Source organism: Scyliorhinus canicula, chromosome 8, assembly GCF_902713615.1.
Source record: "Scyliorhinus canicula chromosome 8, sScyCan1.1, whole genome shotgun sequence".
Lineage (NCBI taxonomy): Eukaryota > Metazoa > Chordata > Chondrichthyes > Carcharhiniformes > Scyliorhinidae > Scyliorhinus > Scyliorhinus canicula.
This window is the reverse complement of record NC_052153.1, coordinates 41,382,953-41,405,170: the sequence shown is the minus strand read 5'-3', so window position 1 is coordinate 41,405,170 and position 22,218 is coordinate 41,382,953. Positions and strand designations below refer to the sequence as shown.

General features: G+C 43.7%; 1 protein-coding gene across 2 annotated transcripts in view; it reads right to left on the bottom strand.

The window, feature by feature from the left end:
- Window positions 1-1,293: 1,293 nt before the first annotated feature.
- Window positions 1,294-22,218, bottom strand: part of cdc37l1 (cell division cycle 37-like 1) — a 44,372-nt gene continuing 23,447 nt past the window's right edge. Inside the window, exons 5-8 of one of the 2 annotated variants that reach the window (XM_038804414.1) lie at window positions 16,246-16,368; window positions 14,689-14,871; window positions 13,569-13,640; window positions 1,294-3,938 (exon numbers count right to left, since the gene is read on the bottom strand). In XM_038804414.1, coding sequence (XP_038660342.1) covers window positions 3,831-3,938; window positions 13,569-13,640; window positions 14,689-14,871; window positions 16,246-16,368 — 486 coding nt within the window. In that variant the 3' untranslated portion in view covers window positions 1,294-3,830. The remainder of the gene's footprint in view (window positions 3,939-13,568; window positions 13,641-14,688; window positions 14,872-16,245; window positions 16,369-22,218) is intronic. The other variant, XM_038804415.1, reaches the window with a different exon arrangement.

Sequence of the window (22,218 nt, the reverse complement as noted above, 5' to 3'; positions counted from 1 at the left end):
ATGTTTAAGCCAGTGAATGAGGAGCCAAAACCTGGATCTGCTGTTTTTCAGTTTGTTCCACTTCCTCTATGCACAATGGTGCTTTGTGTTGACATTGCTTTTTTTTTAATGCTTTTGTTTGGGCTTCTATTTCTCCTCTGGTCCACTGGATTACCACTGCCTGGTACTAGTGTAAGCCACTTTATTTTATCATATGGTTGCTTCGGTTGATGGAGTGGAGTTTATATTCTATTTATCTAGTTTCAGCTAAGTCGTTCAAACAAGTTTTTGACATGTTCAGCTATGGCTCCTCCCATTGCCCAAAGTTGGATGGTATCTCATTGATTGGCTCTGAGCCAACATATTGGGCGGGATGTTCTGCTGGTTGATGCACGAATTGGGAAACATGATTGGATGGAGAATTTGGTGTCAGCTAGGCGCCAAATGGAATGCCATTCTCCAGTCCCTTGACAGCAGCATGAATGTGTTCTACACCATGTGCCAGCTTGGGCATACTAATTGTACAGTAAAGGCCATTGGCATATTAATGGACCCTACCTGGCCGGCCAGGCCTTCCACAATGCTCTGCCTCTACCAGGAGGCATTAACAGCAAGGTTCAGTTGTGGTATTTCAAATTGGGAAACGGATGCTATGGCTCTTGAATGTGCGGGAACAGTGTCTGACATCGCTGTACTATGGTGACAATTGTGCTGCTGGCCTGGGGGCAGTCAAGTGAGCTGGGCGCAACTGCCAGTGCCACAGCCTGCACTGTCCACTGGGAACTTAGCACCATGGATCATCTAGGTGCCCCCTCAAGGTACCCTCTGGCCCCAGCCGACACATCAATGGGATGGGTATGCTCCAGCACCATCGTAGTGGCTGGGATAAGGGTAAGCATGCATTGGAGTTCTAGGTGGCTCCATTAATGGGACCTGAACGCTCTGGGATTGGCACTGCTTTCATCCACATAGAACCCACTGTCAGCACTCAAACAGAGAATTTGCCCCATTATCTTTCCAATGAATCACAGTTTAGTTTCAAGGCCTACTTAATCTCATTTAGGAACTGGAAGGCAAAGAGAAAACCATCAGTGCAGCATCGACCATGCTTGTCACATGATACAGCAATTAAGAGCTAATTTATTGAATATGAACATGTTTTCAGGTTGAATTGTAGTTTTGGTATCAGTACTGCTGCTCAAGATTGAGTCAACATAGGTCAAAGTAATAAATTAGGGTCTCTCATCTTGCCCTCCTCCAAACAAAAGCACAAGTTGTTGTACAAAATGAATTAAAGGTTTACCAAAACAAAAGTAAAATACAGCAATTTTATTACAATTGTAATGTTCAAAGAAAACTTGACTTCAACTAGACAACTTAATTTGTGAACTTCTGCTCCTTTTAATTCAGACTTGTTTATATGCACGTCAAGATTTTTGACTGCAGAAATGCAATTTGAAACCAAACCAAAATATATTCCTTATTATGCATACACCCTCAATGTTGGTGTTGATAACAAACCATTCTGAATTAATTTCTAACATATACGGATGAGAAAGCAACAGTAAATAAACTGCATTATACCCAGTTTTATCTGAACAGATTCTCCAGTTATCAAACCAGAGATTCAGCCCTTCTAAAGCTATTCTCATGCAGCTGACATTCAAAATCAAATAGCACAGTGGGGTGAAAGGAACTTAATACTCTTTTTAATGCCGATTGTTAAGTCAATTGTTAACCCAAGTTTTTATTTAAAAAGCACAAGTAAATCATTACAAAAATGAAATGACTGCTCAGCCCTCTTACTCATCAAAATTGCACATTTTACTTGCACAAATTTGTATGCAGAGTTGGCAGAAATGACTTGCCCAAAGCAGGTATGTGAATAAATGCTGATTAAATTAACTAATACAAGATTGAGAAAGCAACAAAATAGTAAAGGATTAGACTGGATTAAGTTCTGAGGAAAGGTCATCAGCTTGAAACATTAACTCTTTCGCCCTCAACGGATGCTGGTTGACCTGAATATTTTTAGCATAATTTGCAACATCTGCATGAAATCAATGGCTGGTAGTTTACAATACGGCTGACTTTAAAACTATCCTACACTCCCTCTGGCATCATACTCTTCCTCAGAGTACATTTAATTGGAAACCAATCTTGGTACTCTGAAATATAGTTCAACCTGTCCAAGCATTCTGCAGAACATTTTTTCATATTTATACAGAGTACACAGTCAGTTTATCCATGAAGTACAATTTTGTTAAGTAGTCGCCTAAAATCTGACGATTCCTGGATTTCATCCTCCAACTGCACAGAACTTTGAGTAAAATATACAAATCCCAATTTCCTCGAAAGGGTCATTGTTTTACAGGTCAATTGGAAATCTAACCCCTCAACAATGCATTATGGTTACTCAGGTTTGTCAAGTGCTGCTGTGATCTAGATCCACTCTGAGGACTATGGCCAGCTGGTTTCACAGCAGTGTCAATTTGAAAGTGTGCAAGCGTACTCTTGGACAGCGCAGGCTGGTTGATTTGCCCTGCTTAAATCCTCTATTGCATCATCTACATAGCACAACCCTCTTTCAGCACTTGCTGTGTATTGCAAGTTCTTTTTTTTAATATATACATCACACATTCTCCCTCTCTCCTTCCTCCCCCCTTCTGCCCTTAGTATGTGGGGTAAATACTCTGGCTGCCGTACTTTAAAGCGACTGAAACCGCTTCACTACTCTGCACACAGTCTCCATTCATTCTCGGGGGGGAAAGCTGAAGTAGTGTGTGTGTGTTATATATATATATATACATATATAACACACACATATATATATAAATAAAGTGAAATAGTTACTTTGAAATCAATACCATCCATCTGGTCAACTTTTAAAAAAAAATTTAGAATACCCAATTAATTTTTTTCCAATTAAGGGGCAATTTAGCATGGCCAATCCACCTACCCTGCACATTGTTTTGGGTTGTGAGGGCAAAATCCACGCAAACAAAGGGACAATGTATAAACATTGTGACCCAGTGACAATGACCCAGAGCCGGGATCAAACCTGGGACCTCGGCGCAGTGAGGCAGCAGTGCTAACCCACTGTGCCACCGTGCTGCCCAGTCAAGAATATACCTGTTATTCAAACATTTCTTAAAGAAACAGACAGATGCAAAACCACTAATGCAAACAACTTATTTTTTTTAAACCAAAAGGGGTAATACCTCTCCCTTTTTTCTATGAATATTGATTAGATTTTTAAATTCCTGGGTTTCAGCTGGTCAACACACCGATGAGGTGTGTTTTGCCACCAATATTATTCGTATGAGTGAGGAAATCGGTTTCTTGCTCAATTTTATTGCTAACATTATCAAAAGGAGAAAAGTAGACCATATTGTCAAAGGCACACATCTGCCCCTTATTCGTGAGAAACTTGATTTGTATCTTATTTCAGAATGGGTCGTTCCTGTTTTCATGAACTTGCCACCTGGGGGGCCAACTGTACAAGTCCCAGTCACCACAGTAGTGAAAGAGGGCAACATTTGCACACCAACATAATACACTATGCAATCTGGCCCTTAGCAAAGATAAATCAGAAGATAGTGTGGCCCAATGTAGCACGGGGAAGGTGAAGAAAAATGGCAACCAGCAAATCCTCTTTCAAAACAGCCAACATTTGAACGCATCCAAATCATACCACTGATGTATAAAGTAAACTTTGTTTTAAACAAACCTGACAAATAAAGTGCAGCATTCAAACAGGCAAGTTAAGTTACATACAAAAACAGCAGGCTTTTTCTTCCACTGTAGGGACATTGTTGTTATGCAAATATCCAAGCGTTATTGCCAAACATTTAAGATAGATCCATATTAGGTTCCTCGTTTCTTTCTTCTTTGGCTTCTTTAGTATTGTAGATCCTTAAGCCTGCATCTATACAGCGCTGCAAGTAGTGTTCAGCAACCTGTAGTAGATAGAAATGCAGTGAAACTCACCGACACAATTTTACCCTCGCTGTAGCAGCAACAGTTTTGAACTAGAAAATGGTACAAAAATCAGGAACATGAACCTTGTAAGGAATGAAATTTAAAAACCAGAAAATCATTAATTTTACTCACTAACGAATTTTCTTTCATATCTAGACCCACAAATATATTTTCTAAAGTCAACAGCTAATGAGACATGGACAACAAGCTGCCAGTTAACTAACCACTGCTCATTTGACATTATTGCACACTCAATGGTGTGAAGGCCAGCATAGTCTCGGGGAAATCGGAGAGCAGCGGGAGTGGGTCAACTTGACCAGGGGCCAGTGACGGCTGCCTTTTTGGCATCAGTCATTTCTGAGCGACTGCGGTGTCTTTTAGGCTACCCAACCATTCATCAGCATTGCAGCTTGCCCAAACATTATTGCCAGCAGACAGTTACTCTGGTAGGATTTTGGCAGTGAACCACGGCTCATTCTCACACCATTCCTTACATAATTTCCAAAGACTAACCCCCTGCCAACTCATATGCTTTGTTTAATTTGTCACTGCCTTTGAGCAGCTTGGACAATCAGCTGCTTTTGCTTAAGGAGGCTTCATTCTACAAGAGGTTCTGAAGACTTATTTGTGAAATCAAGACAGATGCTCCCCAGTCAATATGAAGAGACAGAATTAATCCAGCAGTCAAAAATGCAGGACGTTGAAGGCAAGGCATGAAGCTAGGCAAAAAGTCAGTTTGCCAAACTGCACCTTCATCCTCAACAACACCCAGAAAAAGTTTTAGTGACTTGTTTGATGTCTTTGGTCTGCCGATTTCCAGATACAGCACATAGTCTAAAAAAAAAACTTGGAAGACGTGGTCTCTGAAATGGGAATGGAACTCCCAAGATACTGCTCAAGCTCATTGTTCTGCTGAAATGAGGAACAAAACCTAACCTGAAGACGTGGTCTTCTGGCCAAAATCTGTTCCACTGGGTATGATCGAATATTTTATAATAAATGGACGAGAGAACATAAATAATATGCAAAATTTGCATGTTGTCTGAAGCCGAATGCAGTTTAGAAGTCTTAATGAGTCACATTTTCAAAGGGTGAAGAGAAATGGCATGATGGAAATTCAAAATTGGTTGATTTTTTCAGAAACCTCTGCTGTTACGTTTGCAAATTGTTCTTGGACAGTAAAGAGAAAAAATTTGTCGAATAGTCGTCTAACTGAAGAAATGTTGGAAGAGATATTGCTGATCATGAACCTTCCAAATCTCATATTAAGGCAGTGTGTGTGCATTTATTCAAAGATTTAAATTATCCGGAAAAACGGATTCTGCGTTATTGGCTCAGTTTGAAAAGGAGGGTTCTTTTTGGAGGCCACAATCAAACTGCTGTCTGCTTTGGGATTACCTCAAAGAGGACATGAGGAGTCATCAGTGTCAAGTCGAAGAATACTTTAAAAAAAAATCTCATCTCAAAAAGCATTTGAAAAGTCATCAATATTGTGGCTCAGGAACACCAAATTTTTAAACACAGAGTCCATGCTGACTTCATCACTATAATGTCAGAGTGGCTCAGAAACCAGTTCACTAGTGAAGTCAAAGATGGCGAATACTATTCCATAATAGTTGCTTCAACACCAGATGCGAGTCATGTGGACCAATTAACATTCATTTTAAGATAAGTGACCAGCGATGGTGAAGCTGTAGAGCGATTTCCTTTTTGTTCAGCTACAATCTCACACACGAGTGCCTGGAGACAATGGTTTTGGATGTCATTTGAACATCAAAAATTGTCACGGGCAGAGCTTTGACAATACTGCAAATATGGTATTGCTGCCAACAACTAGTTCCTTAAAGAAAGTAATAAACAGCAGCCACAGAGTAAAACCGCTCCAAAAACATATTGACCCGACTAAAGAATGATTTATGAAGATAGGCTGGAGACATTGAAACACAAACAAGAAACTCGGAAGAATGTTCATCTTGACCATCCCCACCAAGACTATTGGGCATCCCACCTCTTCAAATCTGCCTTCACCCCTCTACCAGACTGGCCAGGTTCAACTTACGTAATGAGGCCCAGTCATGAGCCACCCATATCCCCAGGTACCTAAAACCAGTCTTGGCCAGGCAAAACGGTAACTTCTTCAGATCAGAAACTTCACTCTTGTTCACATTCAATCTACATCCCGTGAAGGAACCAAACTTCCTAAGCACCTCCATTATCTTCCCCACATTAGAGAGAGGGTCCGTGGTAAGCAGTAATAAATCATCCACATACAGGGACACCCTATACTCCCAACCTCCCCTCTCTATGCCCTTCTAGCCAGCCGACGGCTTAAGTATGATGGCCAACAGCTCAATCGGCAAAGCAAACAGTAATGGGGAAAGTGGACATCACTGCCTCATGCCAGATATTACCGAAAGTACATCAAACTTAATGCATTGGTACAGATGCTCGCAGTGGGGGCCCTGTACAAAATCTGAACCCGCATAAATAAAGTTAGGCCCAAAGCCAAACCGCCACAGTACCTCAAAAAGGTAACCCCACTCCACCTGGTCAAACGCTTTTTCCGTGTCCATGGAGATGATTACCTCTGGATCGATCCCCCGAGGAGGGCGATAGCACCGCATTCGGAAGTCTCCTAATGTTAGCCAAAGACTGCCGGCCCTCAACAAAACCCGCCTGATACACAGAAATTACCCTGGCAGGCACCCCTCCAAAACGGGTTGCCAGACATTAGCCAACAGCTTTCAACAGATAGATGGGCCGATATTACTCACATTCCATGGGATCGATGCCTGCGGAAATGTGGCCGGTAATCGCGCGCGCGCGCGCGCGCGCCCCCCCCCCCCCCCCCCTGTTTAGAAAATTCCACAGGGAATCTATACGGGCCCAGTGCCTTCTCTGGATGCATTAAACAAATACATTTCATAATTTCCTCCAGCCCAAGCGGTGCTCCAGCTCCTGCCCTCTTTCCCTTTCCACCACTCGGAAGACCAAGCCATCCAGAAACTACCATAGTCGAGATTTCCTCTGGAGCCCCAGCAAAAGGTCTCAAAAACCCCATTCACCTTCTCTGGAGCAGAAACCAACGCTCCCCCAAAGTCCTTAACCTGAACCATTTCCTGAGAGGCTGCCTCAGCTGGTGAGCCAATAAACAGCTGGAATTATCTTTGAGCTTAAAACAGATTTCTCTCTTTCCCCTCCACCCCCATGATAATTATCTCCCCTGGGACCCCCTCTAGTGCTTCCCAGAATGTAGACGGTGAGACTTCCTCATCCTTATTAAAATCTACATATTTTCCAATAGCTGAATCCACCCTCTCATAAAACCCCTATCTGCGAGCAACGCCGTATCCAACTTCCACAGGGGTTGCTGAGCACAGCCCGTCTCTAACCACATATCCACAGTGTGGGGCGTAATCTGATAGTTCAACTATCAGAGGTATCTAATCTCCACGCGTTCATTCCCCCCCAATTAGTTCCATGAACGCCAGCAGCACCTTTTCCACCCCAATGTCGTAAAGGATTTGTGGTTTGACCTGTCCAGCCTAGAGTCGTACACACAATTAAAGTGTGCCCCCCCCCCCCCCCCCCCCCCCCCAAAAGTCAAATTCAGGGATGGCCACCAGCATCTTCTTAAATGAAGTATATGTCATCCCAGTTGGGAGCATATACATCCACTAAGATCACCAGTGCACCCGCCAACATCCCACTCACTATCACATATCTCTCCCGAGTCCACCAAAATATTAGCCACCTGAAGGGTTACCCTCTTATTGATCAGCACCGTGATCCCCCTCGTCCTCACATCAAAACTCGAATGGAACACTTGCCCCACCCACCCCTTCCGCTATCTTGCCTGGTCCCAAACTTTCAGATGTGCCTCCTGCAGGAAAACCACACGCACCCCCAAACTCTTAGATGGGCAAACAGCCGGGACCTTTTAACTGGCCATTTAACCCCCTCATACCAATGTGATGGCCTTCCCCCTACTATGATCAGCCATATTCTAACCACAGGAAGTCCACCAGGGACCCAATTTATACCAGCTCCAGGCTCACACAAGTTGGCCACCATCACATCCCTCAGACCAGTATATAGACCAATAAACGCTCAGCGTCAGCAATCGGCCGCTCCCAGCACCAGCCAAACAAACAGCTTCCCCTCCCTCGCCCCCACAGACACACACACACACAAAAGTTAACCACTCACTGCTCACTCTCCCCCCACTTTGCTCCCATTAACCAGCATAACTACTAGCGGAGTAATCCCCACCTGGGGGGAAAAAAAATCAAAGTTATAACACAATGGATCAACAAACAGCCCCCTACCCAAACCCAACTTGAATATCAAACATTTCAGGAAGGAAAAACATATACCCACACCCAATCCCTCTCCCCCAAACACTTCCACCAATACAGTAAACAAAAAAGACAAAAAGGACAAAAAGGACCAGAAATCCACAATAAATAAATAAATAGCAAAACACATGAGAAAAACTAACATTCAGGTGCAACCAACAACTTCATTCAATTCTCCCCCAGTCCATGCTTCTTCACAAAGTCACTCGCCTCCTCCGGCCTGTAGAAACAGTGGTCCGTCTTTGAACGTAACCCGGAGGCGAGCCAGGTACACCACTCCAAAACACACCATCCTCTTGTAACGAGTCGCCTTGGCCTTGTTAAACCCTGAACGCCTTTTTGTCAGTTCTTCCCCGACGCCCTGATAAATATTGATGCGATGGGCCTTCCAACTAGATTCTCGAGTGTCCTTTTCCCACCTCAGGATCCTTTCCTTATTCGAGTCGGACTATAATCACCCATGGCGGCTCCCCAGACTGGGCTTGTGTCTCAAACACCAGTTGGCCCGGTCCACTTTGGGAGGGTTTGGGCTTGTCTCAACGACCAGTTGGCCCGGTACACTTTGGGAGGGTTTGGGCTTGTCTCAACGACCAGTTGGACCGGTCTAGTTTGGGAGGGTTCGCGAAGAACCCCACTCCTCCACCAGATTCCCAAACATCTTCACATATCCTCCAGCAGCCCAACGGTCCTCAAATTCTGGCCCCCTCCCTCAGCTTCCCAAACATCTTCGCCACATACTCAGTTGGCATTCTTACCATCTATGCCCTCTGGCTGCCCGATGAACCTCAGATTCTGGTGTCAGGAGCAATTTTCCAGGTCAGCGGTCTTTGGCAGAATCTTCTGCCTTCAAAGAAGCAATCTGATCATTATGCTCCATGATCGTCTCCTCCACCTTCCAAATCGCTAAGCCCTGTACCTCCAGCCATCGTTCCACCCTGTGCAAAGTGACACGAATGGGTGCCACCGCCATCTCAACTGCCTTTGGCAGGTCAGGACCGCTTGTCTCGGTTTCTTATACTCCTGTGTTAGGAATTTCACCAGCCCCTCAGTTGTCCACTGAGAGAGCAACGACGACACAGGGACCTCCGCCACTTTTTTCCCTCCTGCCACACGAGGGCCGTCCAAGTCAGTCGAGGACCCCTTATTCGATTTGCTCCTCGTATTATAACCTTCAGACATCATATGCCAGAGAAGGAACTAAAAATTTCAAATTACACCACTTTTCTCTCCAAACAACACCATGCAAACCAGTAAAAAGGGCCAAAACCCGAATCTCTCAGCAGGAATCACCTTGTTCACCTCATAGCCTCCACCAGAAGTCAACCATAAATTTTAGCGATTTTGTTCAAGACTTGTATGCATTCTTTTTGGTTTGTATGTGTGCCTTCTTTTCGGTTTCTAAGCATCGGTGGAATATGCTTATCATGTCTGGAGCAGGCACATAAGCAACAGTTGATGGACAAAATTTGTGACGCCAGGTGGTCCGTTCGTGCCGATTCTGTTCTGGCTTTCAGACTGAACTTTCTCGATTATAAAAGGAACACTGATCAGACATTGGCACATTAAATTCAGATAAACCACATGTGAAAGCCAAAGCAAAATCCTGAGCAGGGAAGTTCAAAAAGTACACAATTGCAGTTTTTACTGTTTTGTGAAACTGTTTACTTCAAAGAAATAATACCGTCAGCAAATCGCTGCAAAATGTTGGTACAACTTTACTGAATGCTTCACAATTGTTAGCCTCAGTTAGAAGTTGTGTCTTGGAAGTTCAAAATGACCAAACCTCAGTGGAAGGAGAGACACTAACATTAAGAAACAATAGAGGTCCATCTGAAGTTGAGCAGCGTACAAGACAGCGGAAGTAAATTTTTAATGAAACTAGAGACAATTAAATCACCTTGAAAGGGAAAGAGAAGGGCAGCACGGTGGCCTAGTGGTTAGCACAACCGCATCACGGCACTGAGGTCCCAGGTTCGATCCCGGCTCTGGGTCACCGTTCGTGTGGAGTTTGCACATTCTCCCCGTGTCTGCGTGGGTTTCGCCCCCACAACCCAAAAATGTGCAGAGTAGGTGGATTGGCCACGCTAAATTGCCCCTTAATTGGAAAAAATAATTGGGTAATCTAAATTTTTAAAACAAAATCCAAAAAAAAGGGAAAGAGAAGATCATCGTTGAGATTGTGTTATTTCTGACACAATAATGGTGAAACTCCAGAGTAGAAGTGAATCTCTGAATTGTTTTTTGTGCTTTGGATGAGAATGCTAAGAGCTCCTGCAGTAAGGTTATTTGAATTCCATCGGGGAGGACATAGACACACATCTTTTTGAAGATGAGGTGAAACAATCCATTCATCGGTAATGATTAGTTCTCTGCTTTGAGATCAGCAGCTGAATTGTACACGATGTTTTGCAGGCAATCTTTCCAAATGTGGAAACTATTCTGAAGATCTTAACAGTGCCTGTCATATGCTTCCTGTGAAGATTATCTGTATTGAAAAGAGTGAAAAATTATCTGCGAAGTGCAAGGAGTCACGAACATTTGACAAGTTCAGCAGTACTGACAAATGAAACTGCATTCTTGCAAGATTTTACATACGATGATGTCAATGATGATTTTGTGAAGAAAAAGTGCTGAAGAAAAGCCATCTAAGTTGCCATGGATTGCAAACAGCTGATGAAGCAAAAAGATTTTAAAAATCTGTCCCTCTGCCATGTTCTCCAGTCTATGTTCTGTTCTTCAAGAGAGAGACCATATGCAGGTTGGCTATAATGGCTGGTGGTCACTGGCAGACAGGTTTAGCCGGTGAGTAACTGCCATCCCCCATCGCTCTCAATACTGGCCTTCAGAAAGTCTCCCCTTACTCTTCTGGACAATTAAGGACCTGCCAGACAGTTGCCAGCCAAGCCACTGACATTAGACTTGGACTGGACATTCCACTTCATTGGAGTATTTACTCCTGCACTGGACTTTCTCTAGCTTATTCTGACCTGCAGTCATATCACCGGCTGATTTCTCCATCCCATTGCTCATCAGCCTATTCATGTTTGCTCGCCTCAAGACACAGATCGCAATATTAACCATCTTTACCGTCATGCTGACAACAGGATTTCAATTTATCAATTGGTACATGCTTGTTGTTGTCATAAGTTAAAGAGCCCTTCAGCAGTCTGTTAAGCAATGATTTAGGGTTTCTGTGCCTTGCATTGTGTAGCCATCTCAGATGGCCACCTGCAAAGGACCATGGGAATTATGGCCAACCCAGCACTCAGACAGACTCAGAGCTTGTGTGTATTTGCAACCCAGATAGCTAGACGCAATCGAAACCTCCAGCTTGTTTGCATTCTAATGGCCCATTTCCCCAGAACAATAGGACTGCACTCAAGAAACCGATATAGCCACAGACTGATCAGCGCCGCTCCCTTTACTCAGGGAGCCCAAACAGTCAAAGTCAATGACCGCTCAGGACACGCACAGCCATCAAGGCATTCACCCCTTTATTGGCCAAAATCGAAGGCAGTGATCGAAGCCTGTCGAATTATTGGGTCCCAAGCTAAGGATCGCCCCAAAGAGCGCAAAACCCCAGAGGGATAAGAGAAGACACAGCCATGTGCTCGGTCTCTCTTGGATCCAGTCTATGCCAACCCAAGTGCAGCATAGCGACCAGACAGACAAGTTCAAGACCAACAATCGCTAGCAGACGGATGAGCCCAGCAGAAACAGAGCCGCCACTTCCACCCAGCCATGCAAGATCCGGACAAAGGCCTTGTCCATCTGCATAGAGCCGGTTGCCCTGAAGTTAAGTACAGGTTATTGTAGTTGTTAGGTGTAGTTTAACTTGTAGTGTTTTGTGTTGCATGTCGAAGTAATCTTTGTGTGTAAATAAACCATCTTTGAACTTGAACTGACTAACTGGTTGTTTGGTCCTTTGATCGATATCCAGTAAAGCCTTGTGATGGTATCATTTGATACTTGGCGACTCTAAAGAGCATCATTATTAAAAACAGCAACAATTGTGTGAGCGGAGGGTATGGGGTCACTGACGTCTTTCGGGATGGGTCTCAATGACATTGGGGGCAGGCCAAAGAGGAAGAGCGCGGGGCCCCCAAAAGAACAAGTCTGCCTGACACCAGAGTCCAGTTACTTCAAGGCATATAGTGCCAGCGCACAAGACTGCTTTGAATGAAAGATTCCTAAACCAGATATCCAATAAAATAAACATGATGTGTAATACCCACAAATTTGTCTGCTAAACATAGCCAATATCAGTTCAAACCCAAGATGGAGGTACAATGAATCCATTTCTCATATATTGGTGCTCAAGAAGTGGACCTTGTGTTATCTAGACTAAGCTGAAGGGCATTTGTAGAGGTTGTAATGGAGACTTCTTATTGCTGCTACATGTGCTGCTTACTGTACAGGATAACTAAAATGGCTGCTGTGCCGGACACTTCTTCACTTCCTAAGATGACATAACTACTTTAAAATATATGTTCATGAGTACACTTTACATATTACCACGCCCACCTTCACAACAGATGATGCACCAAAGGCCTATACTCAGATCAACTCATGTCCAAATAGTCTGCTTTCCTGCTGAAGGGGAGTCACTATAAACTCCATTACACCATTTGTATCAAATATTTTAACAGTGTGCTTCCACCAGTGACATTTTCCATTCTTATTACACCACTATTTTGTTTGTAAATATTTGGAATAGGTGAGAATTTCGAAAAACACAATATTTTAAGAAATACTGTATAATTAATAGCCAGATATAAGTGACAAAAGGTCATCGACCAGAAAGGTTAACACTGTTTCTCTCAGCAGATGCTGCCTGACCCGAGTTTTCCAGCATCTTCTGTTTTTATTATAAATGAAAGGAGATTGTTGTATTAAGAGCACAGTGATCTAGGGCTGAACTGTTCCACACAACAGTCTAATGCTCCAGGGCACATTTCAGGATTATTTTATATGCCAATGGAAAGGAAAGCTACTTAATTATGCTTAGTCACAACAGATAAGAGTGGGACCAAACACTGCAGCATGATAACGAAGGAAAGGAACCACCCTTTGTGACCAAAAGCCACAGCAGACAAACTGGAGGCTAGCTCCACGCCCAGCTTTATGGGAGGTACTACAGCCCTTATAAAGATGAAGGAAAGCAGACAGGAGACAAAAATCAGAAATAAAAGATAATATTGTATAAATTCTGATCAAGCTTGAAAAGAGCGGACATCCTTAAAAGCATACCTGAGGGTTCATGTTGCTAAGCATGTTCTGGAGGACGTGGACATCTTTCAAATGGAAACACCGTTTAAGTTCCTGTAAGGCAGATAAAAATTCGAAGTGACTACAAGGCAGGTAATCACAATCCCAGCAGTTTGGAAAAGTGGGATAGGTGTTATAAGTACCGGGGGGGGGGGGGGGGGGGGGGGGGGGTACTTGTTGGGAGCACAAAATTTATTTCTTGGGTCTGCTATATTTTCCTGTCAGCCAATATGGCCTCGTAAACTGCAGTGCAAGAGATAGACTTGAAGGGAGAATCACAGCATGACTACAGTGCAGGAAGTAGCCATTTGGCGAATCGAGTCTGCACCGACCCTCAAAAAATGAGTACCCTCCGTGGATCCACTCCCCCGTCCTATCCCCATAGCCCCACCTAGCCGCTGAACACCAATGGGCAATTTGGCATGGCTAATCCACCTCACCTGCATATCTTTGGACTGTGGGAGGAAACCCACGCAAACATAGGGAGAACATGCAAACTCCACACAGAGTCAGGCAGTCATCCAAGGCTGGAATCAAACCCATGTCCCTGGCGCTGAGGCAGCAGCGCTAACCACCGTGCCACCGTACAGTATCGGAACGTTGAAGTAACAGTTTTGGCACTGAGCACAAAAACAATGTCAAGTGAGTATGATCAGGAACAGCAGAGGTAACTAAATGAAATAGATCAACTTCCATTGGTTCTTGACCAGGAAGAATTGCTTTCCAGGTAGAAAACAAATGCAAGATAATGGATGAAGCCACATGGTTGGTACAAGAGAAGTGCCCTCAGGATAAAACTACAAGGGAGTAACGGAAGACACAATGGTGATATGGTTAAAAAAAAAAACACAAGATGAGCCAAAGAAGAAGGCAGAGGCCCAAGAAGAAAATAAATGAGAAAGTTGGATAACAGTGTTCTTTTAGTAAAACAATGCAATTGATCTGGTATACTCTTAACTGCTGCAACCCTGAACATTCAGTTTATTGAAGGAAAACATCACTCGCAGAAGCAAAGCACACATAAATTTTTTTACAGTGCAAACCTGCATCGGGGTGGATGAAAGAAAATGAGTTCAGTTCTTCAAGTGTGTAGGGTGCTTACCTGTGGTAAAGATTCAAACACTTCCATAGGAGGCAAACGATGAACATCCAAGTGATTCAGGTGCCGAGCCACATTATGTATCGTTACGGTTTCTGCAGTTTTGGCTTCTGCAAAGTCTCGCACCCGTTGGATAAACTCTGCTAGTTCAGTGTTAAATGCTTCCATATAACCTTCTTCAGCTACCTTTGTAGGGAGGAGTGCAGGGGGGAGAAAGGTTAAGTGAGAAACAGAAAAAAATAACGTGAGTTTTACCTTTAACTGAGCAAAATTAATTATTGGAGGACCAAACTGAGCTTGTTTCCACTCCCACCCCGTTTACTCTTAAAAATGATACACAGCAAGTAGATTGGGGAGGACATAATCAAATCACAGGAAGCTTACGGCACAGGAGAGGGCCACTTGGCCCATCATGTCTGTGCCAGCCTAAAAAAGAACCATCCAGCCCAATCCCATTTTCCAGCAATTGGGCCATAGCCCAGCAGGTTATGGTACTTGAGGTGCACATCCAGATACATTTTGAGGCTGCTTTTACCACCCTTTTAGGCATTAAGATCCAGACCCCTTCCGCCCTCTGGGCGAAAAACCTTTCCACATCTCTCCTCTAATCCTTCATGTTAACTCTATGTCCCCTGGTTACCTGACCTCTAGAACATAGAACACTACAGCGCAGTACGGGCCCTTCGGCCCTCGATGTTGCGCCGACCTGTGAAACCATCTGAAGCCTATCTGACCTACACTGTTCCATTTTCATCCATATGTCTATCCAGTGATCACTTAAATGCCCTTAAAGTTGGCATAGGTGTGCTGTGATAAGGTAAATAGGAACTTCCCATTTACTCTATCCAGCCCCCTCACAATTTTATACATCTCAATCAAATCTCCTCTCAACCTCCTCTGTTCCAAGGAAACAACCCCAGCCTATCCAATCTATCCTCATTTCTATTCCTAGAAACATCCTAGCAAATTTATTACACCCTTTCTGTAATGAGACGAATAGAACTGCACACAGTACTCACGTTGTGGCCAAACAAATGTTTTATATAGTTCCAGAATAACCTCCCTGCTCTTATATTCTATGCCTCGGCTAATAAAGGAAAGGACTTATCATTGAATCTTTAAGGTAAGAGTAGATTGAGCCGTGGGAATAGACCGAAGTTTGTTTTAGCAAATAACCAACATAGGTACAATAGGTTGAGCAGGTTCTTTTGGTGTAAGGAACAATAGTTTGAAGCTTGGCAGGTGAAGCCCATGTCTTCCAATAAACAACGCCATGTACTCTGAAGGCATTAATACTGTGTAACCTCAGCAAAACTCTCCCATAACTTACTGAAAAATTTCTACCAGTCGGGGGTACAAAGTCACACCGCACTATAAATCAAAACAAGCAGTGAGGCAGTACTCCCATTCATGGTAATTAAATACAACATTTTAAATAAAGCCACATACAAGGTTTAGGCTGAATATTATGGTGGGGGGGGGGGGGCTCCACCATTTATGGTGGAGGGCTCTAAAATTACAATTCATGCTCCCACCCCCGCCATTCTTTTAGATTCTTACTTTTGCTTTCTCAAAAAACTGTCTGAAGCAGCCACGAGGATCTTCCTGAAGACTTCTGCCCAGTTCTATAATGAACTGCATAACAACAGCCTGGTGCGCCACCTGTTCCATCAGTGCTTGTTTCTGTAAATAAAGCAAGGTAGATAACAAAAGAGCTGAAGTGAACAAGTTTTCTTTGTGGTGGGGGGTGTAGTGAAGTTACACTCAAAACCCCTTCATTCTTTACCTACCCAAAAGGACATGTATCACCAGACTAAGGAAGACCTCCTGCAGCACAGGCTTGATTAAGCTTGCTGAACTTCACTGTGCAAGGACAGGAGCCGGTTCACCAATGACACTACTCCATTATGCATCATTTTTAATCTCCTCCATTTACAAAGTGTTTCTTGGCTTTGGACCCCACAGTAGCACACGCTATTAAAGGAAACATATTTCCATTGGTTCCCATCTTAAACTGGCCATGCAATATGCATGAGGCGTTTAAGTGAATCTGCTCTCAGGATGTCATTCCCTTTAGCCACAAGGTGCCATTTGCATTAATCTACTCTTCTGGCCACCTGACTAGGTTAACATTCTTACTCAAATGAAACATTTTCGAAACAAGCAGAGTACCTGCAGCAGTTTGTAAAGTGAAGGCTTCATTGGGTTTTAACCCAATCCAACCCTTACCGTTAAGGTCTTACTGTGCAGATTACAAAATTTACTTCCTTTTCTGGCACACACCCCCTACTCCAGAATTCACCCAGGCCTTATATCAGCCAAATGTGCGAATCCTTATACAGTTCCATTACATTTTCCTGACTCCCCTTGTTTCTCTTCATTCAGGATGGCAATTCCTTGAGTATGTAGTGTTTTTTCTAAAATTCATCCATGGAATGCAGATGTCACTGGCTAAACCAGCATTTGTAGTCCATCCCTACTTGCCCTCGAGGTGGTGAGCTGCCTTCTTACTGCTGCAGTCCATGTGGTACATGCACACCCACAGTGATGTTAGGAAGGGAGTTCCAGGTTTAGGCTCAGCGACAGTGAAGGAACAACAAGATAGTTCCAAGTCAAGATGGCGTGTGGTTTGGGTGATGGTCGCATGCATCTGTTGAACTTGTCCTTCGAGATGACAGTGATCACAGGCTTGGAAGATGCAGTCAAAAGGAGCCTTGGTGAGTGCTACATGCTACTGCACTTCGATAATGGAAGGAGTGAATGTTTAAGGTGGTGGATGGGGTGCCAATCAAATGGGCTTTGCCAAGGATGGGGTTGAGCTCCTCGAGTGTTCATAGAATCCCTACAGTGCATAAGGAAGTCATTCGATCCATCGAGTCTGCGCCAACCCTTTGAAAGAACACTCCTAAGGCCCACTCCCCTGCCCTATCCTACATAGACTGCTTCAGTATCCAAGAGTCATGAGTGGTACTGACAATCGTGCAATCAGCAAGCATCCTACTTCTGACCTTATGCCCGGGGGAGGGGTTCCCCAGTGATGAAGCATCTGAAGATATTCGGGCCTGGGACACTATCCCAAGGATCACCTGAGACAACCACAACCATTTTTTAGTTATATATTTGCAATGAGCGGAGAGTTTTCCTCCTGATTCCCACTGACTTCAGTTTTGCCAAGGTTCATGAACGCCACATTTGGTCAAATGGTGTCAAGTTCCGTCACTCTCACCTCATCTCTTGAATTCAGACTCCATATTTGGACCAAAGGTGTCATGGTGACAGGAGCTCAGTGACTCCGGCTGAATCTAACCTGAGCGCATCAACATTTATTGTTGTGTAAATGCAGCTGGACAGCACATTTGACAACAGCTTCCATAACTTTGCTGATGATTGAGAATAGACTGATAACCGGCTGCGTTGGATTTGTCCTGCTCTTGAGGACAGGACATACCGAGGCAATTTTCGACATTGCTGGGTAGATGCCAACATTGCAGCTGTACTGGAATAGCATAAGTCTTTAGTACCACCATCATAACCTAGCTGTGGAGCCTGACTGCAGACATGGCTAGCTTTCCACAGTGCAGACAAGAACGATTGGTCCGAATTTGGTGAGATAGCTCAGTCTTTCGAGCTTGCCTTTTCTCCTTAGTTGCCGGTATTCTCTTCTGTTCAAAGGTAACACCACCATTTCAGGGACTGGTCCCCAGGTAGTTCTTTCTTGTGCATTATTCTCCCAGTTCATGGTGGACATGCCACATTTGAGGAATTCACCTTCAAGGAACCCTCGAACCTTAATCTTGGCCTATCTCCCAGGCAGTGTCCAACTTTAAGTTGTGAATACATGATCACCATAGGGATTTTACTGTCAGTCATACAAACATGTCCACTACATCAGAGCTGGGCTCTGACCTGGAACGCTTCAATTTTAGACATTTCTGCTCTTTAGAAGTACCTCAATTTTGGGCATTTTCTCCAATTTGATGTCCATGATGTTCAGAATGTATCTCATGTGAAACCTGTCCAACTATTTAATCTATTTGAGGTACGTAGTCTCGGTCTCACAGGCATAGGAAAAAGGGTATGAATGACCACAGCATTGTGCAGAGGTACCCCGCTTGTCACTGCCTGCCATTCAGAAAAGACCAGTTTATTCCTACTCTGTTTCCCATCTGCCAAACAGTTTTCTATCCATCTCAATACATTAGCCTCATGCGCTTTAATTTTACACGTTACTCTCTTATGTGAGACTTTGTCGAAAGTCCAAATAAACCACATCCAATTGTTTCCCCTCATCAATTCTACGAGTTACATCCTCAAAGAATTCAAGTTGATTTGTCATGCATGATTTCTCCTTCGTAAATACATGCTGACTCTGTCAGATTCTACCACTGTTTTCTAAGTGCTCTACTATAAAATGTTTGATAATGGGCTCTAGAATTTCCCCCACTATCGACATCAGGTTGACTGGTCAATAATTCCGTTTTCAAGCAGGGATACATTAGCTAGCCTCCAATCTGTAGGAACTGCACCAGAGTCGACAGAATCTTGGAAGATGACCACCAATGCACAAACTCTTTCTAGGGCTACTTCCTCAAGTGCTCTGGGGTGTAGATCATCAGACCGTGGGGATTTATTGGGATGTTTGTGGATCACTGCACAATGTTCAGCACCTTTCACAACTCAGATAATGAAGCAGTCCATATCCAAATGCAGCAAGACCCGGACAATATTCACACCTGGGCTGACAAGAGGCAATTACATTTGCGCCACACAAGTGCAGGCAATGACCATCTCCTAATCTAACCACTGCCCCATGACATTCAATGGCATTATTATCACTGAATCCCCCACAATCAACATCCTGGGGGTTATCATTGATCAGAAACTGAACTGGAATAGTCATATTAATATTGAGGCTATCAGGTCAAAGGCTAGCAATCCTACAGCGAGTAACTCACCTCCTGACCTCCCCAAAGCCTGTCCAACATCTACGAGGCACACGCCAGGAGTGCAATGGAATACTCTGCACTTGCCTGGATGAATGCAGCTCCAACAACACTCCAGAAGCTCGACACCATCCAGGACAAAGCAGGCCGCTTGATTGCTCCTCCTTCCACAAACATGTAAACCCTCCACTTCCAACGAACAGTGGCAGCCGTGTGTACCATCTACAAGATGCACTGCTGTAGCTCGCCAAGGTTCCTTAGGCTGCACCTTCCAAACCCACGACTGCTATCACCCAGATGGATAAGAGCAGCAGATACCTGGGAACCCCACCACCTGGAGGTTCCCCTCCAAGTCATTCACCACCCCGACTGGGAAATATATTATCATTCCTTCCCTGTCACTGGGCCAACATCCTGGAACTCCCTCCCTAACAGCACAGTGTGTGTACCTACACCTCAAGGACTGCAGCGGTTCAAGAAGGCAACTCACTACCACCTTCTGAAGGGCAACTAGCGATGGGCAATAAATGCTGGCCTAACCAGCGACGCCCAGAACCCGTAGATGAATTTTCTAAAATATCGGCCTTCAATCCCAATTTCCTCAGCATCATTTTGCAACTAATACAGATTTCCTTCAGTTCCTTTTCCTCATTGAACCCTGTGCTTCCCAACATTTCTGGTACGTTTTTGGTGTCTTCCTTCTGTGAAGACAAAACCAAAGCATGTATTTAGTTGGTCAGCCATTTCTTTGTTCCCCCGTATAAATTCCCATGTTTCTGACTGCATGACATTTGTCTTCACCAATTTTTTTCTCTTAACATATCTATAGAAGCTTTTACAGTCAGTTGTTATGTTCCCCACAAGCTTACTTTCATAGCATTTCATGTGACTGTGGTTTACTATGTTCCACCCTGATCTTTCATCTATTACACCCAAGCCCTTTGGAATTTGCTCCCAAAAATGAGTTTTTCATGCCAACAGTTCAACAGTTTCCATTCAGCATCCTCTGAGTGTTCTCCTAAAACATCCGTTTGTTCCTGCTCTTCACCTACTCCCCCACCTCCTCTGAATTGCTCAAGAGTTTCTTTTGAGTGACAACTACTTTTATTAATGTTAAACTTCAAAACAATCTCTCCCTCAACGTCACCAAAACTAAGGAGCTGGTCACTGACTTCAGGAAGCGAAGTATTGTACACACCCCTGTCTGCAACAATGGCCGAGGTGGAGATGGTTGACAGCTTCAAATTCCTAGGTGTGCACATCACCAACAATCTGTCCTGGTCCAACCACTTTGATGCTACAACCAAGAAAGCACAACCTTGCCGATACTTCCTCAGGAAACTAAGGAAATTCGACATGTCTACATTAGCTCTTACCAATTTTTAAGATGCACCATAGAAAGGATCCTATCTGGCTGCCTCACAGCCTGGTATGGCAACTGCTCGGCCCAAGACCGTACAAAACTACTAAGAGTCGTGACCACAGCCCAGTCCATCACACGAACCTGCCTCCCATCCACTGACACCATCTACACCTCCTGCTGCCGTGGGAATGTGGGCAGCATAATCAATGGCCCCTCCCACCCGGGTTATTCTCTCTTCCAACCTCTTCCATCGGGCAGAAGATACAAAAGTCTGTGAACCTGCGCTAACAGGTTCAAAAACAGCTTCCCTGCTGTTACTAGACTCTTAAATGACCTTTTTATGGACTGAACTGATCTCTCCGCACATCTTCTCTACTGAGTAGACACTGTCTGTGTCTATGTATTTACAGAGTGTATTTATCATATGTCCTATGTTTTTTCATGTATGGAACAATCTGTCTAGGCTGTACGCAGAACAATACTTTTCACAGTACCTCTTGATACACATGACAATAAATCAAATCAATCAATCAAGAATGTGTTCATAGAATCATACAGCACAGGAGTCCATTCGGCCTATTATGCATCTACCAAATCCATGAAAGAGCTACCAACCAAGTCATTCCACTGCTCGTTCCCCATAACCCTACAAATGTTCATATCCAATTCCTTGTTGAAAGTTACTATTGAATCTGCTTTTACCATCCTTTGGTAAAACAGAGCATCTGTAATAGCTAGGAACTAGTTATGACATAATACATGGTACTTCCTCTTCTAATCTAGTGCCAGATGAAACAATCCTTCATGAACTCTTCTCAAAAGTTACTCAAGACATAAAGCATTAATTTTACCACGAGCCAGTTCAAAAAATAATTTTTCTTTTTCTTTGAAAATGTAATGAAATAAAACATAATACCACAATTTTGTAAGTTGGAACATGATGAACCTCAGTCACATGAAATGCTACAAAACCTTCAGTGAAAGGAGGTAAATAAGAACCAGAGGAAAGTTGAATTTTTAAAGATGGTGCTTTAATCTTCACTTCACAAGGGATTCTAGAAGGAGTCCGTATTAACGGTATGAAGTTACTGAAATAAAAATCAACAACCAAGTCAAGCACAATGACCTCTATCTCTGTTCCTCAATCTATGCTCCCATCATGAAATTTCACACTAGGTGCACTGCCTGCCTGAATTCACATTTATTCTCAAGTCTCAGGCACGTTGG